The 12,040-nt window shown below is 45.3% G+C and overlaps 1 protein-coding gene across 1 annotated transcript in view; it reads right to left on the bottom strand.

Moving 5' to 3' along the window:
- The window catches only part of LOC140184962 (F-box/LRR-repeat protein 6-like), a 47,931-nt gene that overhangs the window by 31,868 nt on the left and 4,023 nt on the right, over positions 1–12,040 (bottom strand). The window contains exons 3-4 of the mRNA XM_072238204.1: positions 3,626–4,207; positions 1,177–1,335 (exon numbers count right to left, since the gene is read on the bottom strand). Of these exons, the coding sequence (XP_072094305.1) occupies positions 1,177–1,335; positions 3,626–4,207 (741 nt within the window). The remainder of the gene's footprint in view (positions 1–1,176; positions 1,336–3,625; positions 4,208–12,040) is intronic.

The raw sequence follows: 12,040 nt of genomic DNA, 5'->3' as shown, positions 1-12,040 counted from the left end.
CCATGAACCTCTGCTTTAAACATACCCAATAAATTGGCTTCCACAGCTTATAACAGTGGGATAGAAGCTGTCCTTGAGCTTGGTGGTACGTGTTTCCAGGTCTTTGCATCTTCTGCCCAATGGGAAAGGGAAGAAGAGAGAATGTCCGGGGTGGGGGGGAGGTTTGGTCATTGATTATGCTGGCCGCTGTATCAAATCAGCGAGTCCATTGAGGGAGGCTGGTTTCCATGATGTGCTGGGCTGCATCCCGAAGACATGGAGGTTGGTGGGGTGATTGGCCAATGTATGTAGGCAAGTGGTGGAATCTTGGGCAGGGAGAATCAAAAAATGGATCTGCAAGGACTCAGTGGGCCAAATGACCTTTGCTATTGTCTCTCTTACAGAGGTAGAATCCAGGTAAAAGGGTTGACAGGATTAAGGGGAGAATAAAACAGGATTAGTGAAAATAGGTGCAGACTCAGTGGGCCATAGGACTATGTTTAAAATACCGTATGAATGTTTGATGGCTCCGGGTCGGAACTCACTGGAGTTTAGAAGAATGGGGGGGATCTAACTGAAACTTAACAAATATGAAAGCCCTACATAGAGTGGATGTGAGAGGATGTTTCCTATAGTGGGGGAGTCTAGGCCTCAGAATAGAAGGATGTCCATTTAAAACATTGTTTTGCGGCAGCAGCACAATGCCAATACATAATATTTTACAATATGAAATACATACTGTACATAAAACAAATTAAATTAAATAAGTAATGGAAAAAGGGAGCAAAGAAAAAAGTAAAAAATAGTGAGTTTGTGTTCAGGGTCCATTCAGAATGTGGATGGCAGAGAAGAAGCTGTTCCTGAAACATCAAATATGTGTCTTCAGGCTCCTGTACCTCCTCCCTGATGGTAGGAATGAGAAGAAGGCATGTCCTGGGTGATGGGGGTCCTAAATGACTGATGCTGCATTGCCTTTTAAAGAAGTCCTCGATGCCCTCCTGGGGCATGACTCGATTCCTCTGCAGACTTGCAGTTCTTGTCCTCAAGTTTAAGTCCATTCAGAGACAGACCATTTCATCTCTCTTCACGGTACATCAGAGCCCTCATTTATGTCCCCCAGCTGAAAATACATCAGCTCTGACAACCCCAACCAATCATGTCAAAACCACTAATGACAACACTTTTGCCTTAACAAACCTGTTCTCTGTCAGCCAGCTTAAGGTGTTCTGGATTTTTTGCTGAACCGGTGGCTGCAATTTATTTCCAGGCCTGGCCCAGCAACGAGAGATGGTAACATTGCGCCACAGTGTGGGGGTTTCAGCGGCTGCGTTCCATAGCTGACACACTCGAGCCATTCTGTTTCAAAATGCAGGATCAAAGATCAGATCAAAAGAACACCTCAGCCAAAAGATAGAGATTAGCTTTAACTGTCACACGTAAATCCAAATGCATTGAAACAACCAACACAGTCCAAAGAAAATGTGTGGCCTACAAATGTCGCTCACTTCCAGTGCCAACAGAGCATGCCCATAACTTACTAACTCTAACCCGTACACCTTTGGGATGTGGAAGGGAAGTGGAACACCCAGAGGAAACACACAGTCACACGGAGAATGTACAAGCTCCTTGCAGGCAGTGGTGGGAATCGAATCCCCATTGCTGGCACTGTAAAGCACTGTGCTAACCACGCTACCATGCCGTGTATATCCAGTCTGTAACTCTCAGGATGCAGCAGAGGCATTCTTGTTCTATCCAACTGTATGAAACAGAAATTTAAAGTCACCATCCCACCTCCAACTTCGAGCTCTCTCACGATCCTCCCACCTCCCAAATCCAGAGTACTCCCAAGTTCATTGACGGTACAGAACACCCAAAGGGTTAATTAACTAGTATAAACCTGGAGCACCACACACCAAGTGCTGGAGGAACTCAGCAGGTCAGGAAACATCTATGGAAATGAACACATTTGACGCTTTGGGCTAAGACCCTTCATCAGGACTGAAAAGGAAGGGGGAAGACGCCAGAATAAAAAGGTGGCAGGGAGAGAAAGGAGGACAAGCTAGAAGGTAATAGATGAAGCCAGGTGGGTGGGAAAGCTGAAGGACTGGAGAAGCAGGAATCTGCTAGGAGAGGACAGTGGACCTTAGGAGAAAGGGAAGGAGGAGGTGATAGGTAGGTGAGAAGAGGTAAGGGGCCAGAGTGGGGTCTCGAAGAGGGAAGGGAGTGGGGAAAAGAAAAAAATGTGAAAAAAAAAGTTACCCGAAGGAGTAATTGATGTTCATGCTATCAGGTTGGAGGCTCCTAGACCTCCTCCACCCTGAGAGTGGCCTCATTGTGGCACATGTCAGAACAGGAATAGGGATAGGAATTAAAATGGTTGGTCACCAGGAATTTCTGCTTTGGCGAATGAAGTGAGGTCCCCAATGTATACTGCAGCTGAGTGGTGGAATCAAAGGGGAGCTAATGGGAGTGCAGGGAGAATGAAATAGGATTGGTTGTGGGATTGGCATCAATGAGTGTTTAATAATGAGCACAGACATTGGGACAAAATTCCTGTCCTTGTCTAAATTCTGTACTCATCACCATCCACCTCCCATGGGAACCAGTTACCACCCTACCCTCCCCTCCATCTCCAAATCCCACTTTCATCAGCCCTACACTCACATGCCACTAGTCACCACACATGTGCATCAATACCTCAACGCAGAACATAGAACAGTATATCACAGTACAGATCCTTTGGCCCACAATGGTGTGCTAAACTTTTAACCCACTAAGATCAATCTAACCCTTCCCTCCCACATAGTGCTCCATTTCTCAGTCATCCATGTACCTAAGAGTTGAGAGTCGAGTCATATAACACTACAGCACAGAAATAGGCCATTCAGCCCATCTAGTCCATGCCAAACTAATCTGCCTAGTCCATTGACCTGCACCCGGACCATAACCATCCATGTACCTATCCAAATTTCTCTTAGGTGTTGAATTTGAACCCACATCTACCACTTGCACTGGCAGTTTGTTCCACACTTTCACCACCTTCTATGTGAAGTTCCCCCTCATGTTCCCCTTAAACATTTCACCTTTCACTCTTAACCTCTAGTTCTAGTCTCACCCAACCTCAGTGCAAAGAGCCTGCTTACAAATTACCCCATCTATACCACTCATAATTTTATATACCTCTATCAAATCTCCCCTCATTCTCCTACACTTTAGAGAATAAGGTCCTGACCTGTTCAACCTTTCCCCATAACTCAGGTCCTCAAGTCCTGACAACATCCTTGCAAATTTTCTCTACACTCTAAATATTTCTAATGTATCTGCCTCTACCACCACCCACACATCCATGCATCTACCACTCTCCAAGTAAAAAGCCTACCTCTGAAATACCCCTATACTTCCTTCCAATCACTTTAAAACTACACCATTTCATATTCACCATTTGGCCCTGAGAAAAGGTCTCTGGCTGTCCACTCAATTTACGCCTCTTATCATCTTATACACCTCTATCAAGTCACCTCTCATCCTCCTTCACTCCAAGAGAAAAGCCCTAGTTCACTCAGTCTATCCTTATAAAACATGCTCTCTAATCTCGGCAGCAACCTAGTAGATCTCCTCCGCACCCTCTCCCACCTTGGCCCCTCACCTGCAGAGACTTGGTACAGCTCCTCTGGATGACACCACGTAACGGAAGATATGAACCAATACTTCAATCGGAAGCTGTTGACCCCACCGGTCAACTTCCTCTTCTTTCTGGTCCTCTGGTTCTGGATCTGTTGCTTTGTCCTGACCTTCAGCACGTTCGGAGCTGGTGCCCCTCATCTTTGTTTTGGGCAGAGAGAGATTCACCGCACGGGCATTAGGCGTCTTGTTCAGCCGGCAGTTGTTTCTCTTGCCACTTGACTTTCTGGGCCTGGGCCTCCTCTGCCCATTACCCCCATTGGAAGTCATCAGGAGCCTGTCACTGTCGGTCTCATGGACCATGTCATTAGTGCCATTGCACCGCCTTGTCCGCACCATTTTCTTCGCTGGCTTGGTTGTCACCCAGCTGCGTGATCCACCCCGACTTTCCACACTCCCTTCCCGTTTGCGAGATGCCTGCCTGGAGGTGTAGGGAGACAAACAGCCTCCTATCGGGGTGTCCCCTCTCAGTCCTCCTCGTGAAATACTTTGGCTGAACAAGTCCTTATCCAACAGCAAAAGCACAAAGGGGAACGTCACAGTGTCACTAGAGAAAGAAAAAAAAATCATCATTTCACTGTTTGCTGACTGAAATCTCACCCGTGGCAGTGAGGTAAAATAGTATATAGAACAGGCCCTTCGGCCCACAGTATCTGTACCAACTACGATGCTGTTGCAGTGAGCGTCCATCATCGAAAGCCACTCCCTCGTGGTAGCCAGCGACTGGCCCATTTAAGAAGCATTGCAGTCCATTTCACCAGCTGCTGTTTAGCTGATGAGACCACGGCATCACTGGAGTTCACATCTAGCACATGGAAAGCAACCGCTCTCCTTTTGCTCTGTGGGTCACTGTGACCCAAATCACAGATGGTGCCACAGAAAGTGGAAGTTTGCTGCAGGAAGAGAGGGCCTTGCGCACAAGCAGTAGTAACAGAGTATAACTTGAAGGGTTTACTGAATGTTTAGTGCGTCTTACCTGGCAGATGACCAGGCTGGTTTAAGCTGACAGGAAGGCAACAGTAACTGAAATAACCACGCGTTACAACAGTGGTGTACTGAAGAGTGTCTCCGAACACACAGCTCGTTGAACCTCAAAGTGGACGTACTATAGCAACAGAAGACCACACACGTACAGAAACACACTTCGTATATTTGGATGCCACAGTGGCGTAGCGGTTAGTGCAAAGCAATGGCAGCTCAGGGTGTCGGAGTTTCAAGTTCAAATCCAGCATCATCCATACGCAATCTCTGTACGTCCCACACGTGGAATGTGTGGGTTTTCCCTGAGTGTCCTTCCTCAGTCCAAAGACATACTGTGTAGGTTAAATGGTCATTGTAAATTGTCAAGTGATTAGTTTAGGGTTAAATTAGGATTGTGGGGGTTACTGAGGCGGTCGGCTTGAAGGGCCGATTACACACCATCAGCAAAAGAGCTCCCAACCACTAAAGAATTTAGTCAATTTCTTTCTCTCACTCTCCTTTTTCTCCCTCTGTCCCTCTGAATACACCTCTTGCCCATCCTCTGGGCCCCGCCACCTCCTTGTCTTTCTTCCCGGACCTCCTGTCCCATGATCCTCTCGTATCCCCTTTTGCCTATCACCTGTCCAGCTCTTGGCTCTATCCCTCCCCCTCCTGTCTTCTCCTATCATTTTGGATCTCCCCCTCCCCCTCCAACTTTCAAACCCCTTACTCACTCTTCCTTCAGTCAGTCCTGATGTTGCTGGCACTTGAGGATCTGAGTTATAAGGAAAGATTGAACAGGTTACAGCTTTATTTCCTACAGTGTAAGAGAATGAAAGGAGATTTGATAGAAGTATACAAAATTACTTCTCAAGTCACCTTCTCAGAGTCAGCAGCTGCTTCATACACCTTTGCCTCTGCTAAGGCAGTCTCAACTTCACACTCGTCCTTGAACACACTCAATGTAGCTCCTACATGAGCTTTACCTATCAGCATTTCAACTTCACACTTAGCATGAGCTGCTCTCATTCTTGCTGCTTCAGCCTCGCTGGATTGGCTTGTGCAGCAGCTATGCTAGTTGTGATTTTGTCTGAGCGTTGCGAAGACATGACAGATGCGCCGCATTCTGACCTGATCCAGTGCTCGGTGATTGACGTTGCTGGGGTTAGAAGCTGACACTGTAGCATACGGCTTTCAGACACGTCTCCAGTCTGTGGCAATGGCTTTGAAGATGTGTTATATTTTCACTCTACTGCCCTCGCAGTGCCATGTGTGCAAAGCTGGGCAAAGCTGACTTAGACGGTGATGAGTCCACATATAACCAGAATCAGTCATGCTTTGTCATCACAACAGCCAATGCAGCTTCTGAAAGAATATGTCCAAATGCACTTTGGCTATGAAAAAGTCAGTGCTCCAGCTCTACAGGTAGAAGCTGTTCACACCATTCAGCCAACCTTTCACTTAGTCCAGGGATTGACAGTCATGGTCGAAACCCACAACATCCCCTTCTACAGTTTCAACACAGCACAGAGTTGCTACTGCTGCTAATCCCATCTGCACAGGCATGGACAGGCTGAGCTTCAATCCATCCGAGGACACATGTTGAGCAAACCAGTCTCCACAATATCCTCATTCAGGAGCTGCAGGTGCATTAGATTTGGCTTGGTATCTGGCTTGTTAAGACCTAATCATTGCAGGACTAAAAGTGAAAAAGGATCTAGCCGAGAGAAATCATCAGCAGCAGAACATTACATTCACAATGACCATAGGATTGGTTTCGACAGCACAGAACTGCTGTGCCATGCCAATGGCTTTGAGGCCACCTGGTGAAGGAAGCCTCTGAGGTAGAATGACAGAAAAAGAATTTTAACAAAGATGAAGGTCAAAAATCACTAAGCAATTACCATCAACAGATTACTTGCAATACCAGAGGAAACAACACACTGGACCATCGCTACACCACCATCAAGAATGCCTACCGTGCTATTCCATGCCCTCACTTCGGGAAGCCTGATCATCTGGATGTACTTTTAGTCCCTGAGATTCGGCAGAGACTGAAAACTGCAGCACCAGCAGGAAGGACGAAGAAGGTATGGACAAGGGAAGCACAGGGGCACCTACAGGACCTCTTTGAACCGGGTGGACTGGACTGTATTCAGGCATTCATCTTCCAACCAGGATGAGCATGCTGCAGTTGTTTCCGACTTCATTAACCTGTGTGGATGAGTGTGTGCCGACAAAGACTTACTGTATATTCTCAAACCAAAAGCTGTGGATGAACCAGGGGGTACATCGTCTGCTGAAGTCTAGATCTGTGGCATTCAAATCTGGCAACCCAACCCTGTACCAGAAAACCCAGTATGATTTGTAGAGGGCTATTTCAAGGGCGAAGAGACAATTTCGAACGAGGTTGGAGGTGATATCAGCTGCACAACAACTCTGGCAAGGTCTGCAAGACATTACTTCCTGCAAAGTGAAACCCAATAGCACTAATGGCAGCGATGCTTCACTACCAGATGAACTCAATGCCTTCTATGCACACTTTGAAAGGGAGAACACAACTACAGCTGTGAAGATCCCTGCTGCACCTGATGACCCTGTGATCTCTATCTCAGAGGCTGATGTTAGACTGTCTTTAAAGAGAGTGAACCCTCACAAGGCAGAAAGTCCTGATGGAGTACCTGGTAAGGCTCTGAAAACCTGTGCCAACCAACTAGCGGGAGTATTCAGGACATTTTCAACCTCTCATTGCTTCAGGCAGAAGTCCCAGTTGCTTGAAAAAGGCAACAATTATCCCAGTGCCTAAGGAGACTAATATGGACTGCCTTAATGAGTGGTAGCACTCATATTGACAGTAATGAAATGCTTTGAGAGGTTGGTCATGGCGAGACTGAACTCCTGTCTCAGCAAGGACTGGACCCACTGCAATTTGACTTACTGTGGTGATAGACAAGGGCAGACGCAATCTCAATGACTCCCCACACGGCTTTAGACCACCTGGACAACACCTACATCAGGATGCTGTTCATCGACTACAGCTCAGCATTTAATACCATCGTTCCCACAATCTTGATTGAGAAGTTGCAGAACCTGGGCCTCTGTACCTCCCTCTGCAATTAGATTCTCCACTTCCTAACTGGGAGACCACAATCTCTGCAGATTGGTGATAATATATCCTCCTCGTTGACAATCAACACTGGCACACCTCAGGGGTGTGTGCTTAGCCCACTGCTCTACTCTCTGTATACACATGACTGTGGGGCTAGGCACAGCTCAAATACCATCTATAAATTTGCTGATTGTGGACTTCAGGAAGGGTAAGATGAAGGAACACATACCAATCCTCAGAGGGATCAGAAGTGGAGAGAGTGAGCAGCTTCAAGTTCCTGAGTGTCATGATCTCTAAGGATCCAACCTGGTTCCAACATATCGATGCAGTTATAAAGAAGGCAAGACAGCAGCTATATTTATTAGAAGTTTGAAGAGATTTGGCATGTCAACAAATACACTCAAAAACTTCTATGGTTGCACCGTGGAGAACATTCTGACAGGCTGCATCACTGTCTGGTACGGAGGGGCTACTGCACGGGACCAAAAGCAGCTGCAGAAGGTTGCAAATCGAGTCGGCTCCATCTTGGGTACTAGCCTACAAAGTATCCAGGACATCTTCAGGGAGTGGTGTCTCAGAAAGGCAGCGTCCATTATTAAGGACCTCCAGCACCCAGGGCATGCCCTTTTCTCACTGTTACCATCAGGTAGGAGGTACAGAAGTCTGAAGACACACACTCAGCAATTCAGGAATACCTCCTTCCCCTCCACCATCTGATTCCTAAATGGACATTGAATCTTTGGACACTACCTCATTTGTTTTAATACACAGTATTTCTGTTTTTGCATGTTTTTTGGTAATCTATTCAATATATGCAATTGGTTTACTTGTTTATTTATTATTTTTTTTCTCTGCTAGATTATGTTTTGCATTGAATTGCTACTGCTAAATTAACAAATTTCACGTCACATGCCGGTGATAATAAACCTGATTTTGATTCTGAGTAACACTTGCAATTTTCCAATGATCCAGTACAATGCCAAAATCTATCGATTCTTGAAAGATCATTGTTAATACCTCCGCAATCTCCCCAGCTACTTCCTTCAGAACCCGAGGGTGAATTCCATCAGGTCCAGGAGATTTATCCAGCCACAGACCATTAACTTCCTGAGCACCTTCTCAGTCGTAATTTTCACTGCAATACTTCACTTCCCTAACACTCTTGAATGTCCGGTATACTGCAAATGTCTTCCTCTGTGAAGACTGATGCAAAATACGCATTCAGTTCCTCTTACAATATCTCCAGCATCATTTTCTATGGGTTCTATATCTACTCTTAACTCTCTTTTACCCTTTATATACTTAAAAAGGCCTTAGTATCTTTGATTTCGTCACCAGCTTCTTTCATAATTCATCTTTTCCTTCCAAATGACCTTCGTTTCTTTCTGAAAGTTATTAAGAAGCTTCCCAATCCTCTATTTTCCCACTAGCTTTGGCTTCCTTGTATGCCATCTCTTTTGTTTTCACTTTGGCTCTAACTTCACTGTCAGCCACGGTAATGTCCTTCTTCCTCTTGAAAATTTCTTATTTGAAATATATCTGTCTTACCCTTCCCCCATTTTTCGCAGAAACTCCAGCCACTGCCGCTCTACTGTCCTTCCTGCTAGTGTCCCTTTCCAGTCAACCCTGGCCAGTTCCCTTCTCCTGCCATTGTAATTTCCTGTATTCCACTGAAATACCGACACATTGATATTTAGCTTCTCTTTCTCAAATTTCAAAGTGAACTCGATCATATTGTGATCACTGTTCCCTACGGGTCCGTTAACCTTAAGCTCTCTTGTCACCTTCGGATCATTGTACAACAGACAATCCCCTGGCGGGCTCAACGACAAGCTGTTCGGAAAAGCCATCCCTTAGACAGTCTACAAATTCTCTCACTTGACGTACAGTACTGACCTGGTTTTCCCAATCCACTTTCTTGTTAAAACCCCCAACAATTATCGTGACATTGCCCTTCTGTCACACCTTTTCTATCTCCTGCTGTAATTTGTAATCCACATCCCAGCTGCTGTTTGGAGGCCATTGGGGTCCTTTTACCCTTGCCATTGCTTAACTCAACCCCTAGATACTCTACACTCGTGGTCACCAACCTTTTTAAGCCCAAGATCCCCTACCTCGACCTTAGTGAAAGGCAAGATCTACCAACTAAATCGTTCAGAGAAAAAACAGCTCAGATTGTACTTCTAATTTGAGGCCTTTTGAGCTGATTGTATTTGAATTACACAAAATACTTCTGTTAAACTTTCAAATTAATTCAAAAAAGAAAACATTGTAACCAGCATATCAAACAGGCCATAGTTGCCTTTCTTTAAGAATATTACAATACTTCACACCTTTAATTCTAAGTTTCATTATTTAATTTTATTTCAACAGGAAAAATAAATGAATAAAAATTGATTCTTGCACTCAGTGTGATAAATGGGGCTGAATACTTTCTGCTAGTTCCTGAAATTTGGCTCATAACTACAGACAGCCAGTCTGAGACAGTCTGTGAGGTGTGAGTCAGTAAGACAGCTCCTGTACTTAGATTTAATAATTTTCATCTGTGAAAGTGGAATTTCACATGGTGAATTTGACCCGAAGGAGGCATTGACTTTGAGTACTATAAAACCAACGTGCACACCGCTCATTGCTGGGGCCCCATCAGTAGTAATTGCCACCAGTTTATGAATGGAGATGTCATTTTCACAGACATATTTTTTAAACTCATTGTAAATATCCTCACCTCTCGTTCTCTCCTTTAATTGCAAAAGAGTGAGGAAGTCCTCCTTTGCTGTAAAATCCTGGAAAGCCATTCTGACAAATACAACAAGCTGAGCTGTTTGCATTACATCCAGGGATTCATCGAACTGTAGTGAAAAATATCCACGTCCTCTGACAGTGATTCTACCCCCCTTGTCACTGTTGCAGGGCCAAGCGGTATATTATGTATTGCGGTTGTGATGTCGTTTTTGTTTTTAAAGTCATTAAAAACAGTCTCTGCGGTAATTGCCATTGCTTCCTTGAATAAAAATCGCCATCTGTAAAAGGCTTCTTGTGTCCCAGTGGTCCCCAACCTCTGGGCTGCTGACCGATACATTGCCACGAAGAATGCAGGGGTGCAGCGATAGTCGGAACACACCCAGCACTTCTTTAAGAAAAGCCAAAATAAAGATCATCTGGGCCGACATTAGGACATTAATTAGGGTGGCACTTAATTAATTAGCTTGTTTATTTTGGTTTTTTCTGGTGGTTGGTGTTGTGGTGCCGCTCCAGATTCCCTCTTTTAGTCTGTGCTTGTGTTTGGTGGCACAACATACATACACACTTGTCTTTCACCAAGGTAAACAGAAATTCCTCTTCCTATTCTGGATGGAATTTGTACGTTTTCGCCTTCTTTCGCGTAGCCTCCGCCATGCTATCAGGATATCACCAGCGTGTGTTGTACCAATGTGTACCAAGACATCAGGCTGCACCCTCTCCCTTCAGATACGCTGCACCCGATCCGAGACATCCCATACCATCGCACCTGGGAGGTAACACACTATCCTGGAAGGCAAGCTTTCACAATGCTGTGGAAGGACTAAGTCTTAAACTTAGTGAAGAGCTGGACCTTCTCTGTAATTGGCTTGGCTTCCAACATGCCACAAGGGTTAAGGCAGTGTACACTGCTAATGCAGCTCTGGGTCTAAAAATGCTGGGGCAGAGGCTGGTCAATCGAAGAATGTCTTTTCAGCAGTCTCGACAACTTTCCAAAGCTCTCACACAGAACGGTGGGAGCTACTGGAACGTGCGGATCTGTCGTTGGAACTACAACCAACAAAAAATGAGGGTTACCTACCAGGACTGAATTTCTCAGATGCTGTAAGAGGAATGAACCCCACAGTGGAGAAGTGAAACAAGATGAAATTCATCTGCCGATACACAAACGTTGAAATTACCCTAGTTCTATCCGTTTAACTTCTGGCAACACCTCATTCAAAGAGAGGTCATCAGCAGAAAGACGGAAAACCAAAACCCCTATCACGATCAATAAAAAGAAATAGAAAGCTCTGCCACAGACAATTACCCGTCCATAAGAAACTTCACTCCCTAAAGGAAATGCAGCGGTTTCAGAGAAAAACCACTGGCAGCCTGGCAGCACTTTCTAAAAGAGCACTCAGTATGTTTCACATCTTGTGCTTCAATGGGACACCAAAGGACGGTAAGGCTATCATACACTGCACTGAGAGCAACAGTGACCAGGACATATCAGTGCTACATTTAGGGCCAGTACCTTGGCTTCTACCGGTTCCAGCATACCCACAGCAGAGTACGGTGAGGAGCCAGATG

This window comes from Mobula birostris, chromosome 20 (assembly GCF_030028105.1).
Source record: "Mobula birostris isolate sMobBir1 chromosome 20, sMobBir1.hap1, whole genome shotgun sequence".
NCBI lineage: Eukaryota > Metazoa > Chordata > Chondrichthyes > Myliobatiformes > Myliobatidae > Mobula > Mobula birostris.
This window is presented reverse-complemented; position numbering and strand designations above follow the sequence as displayed.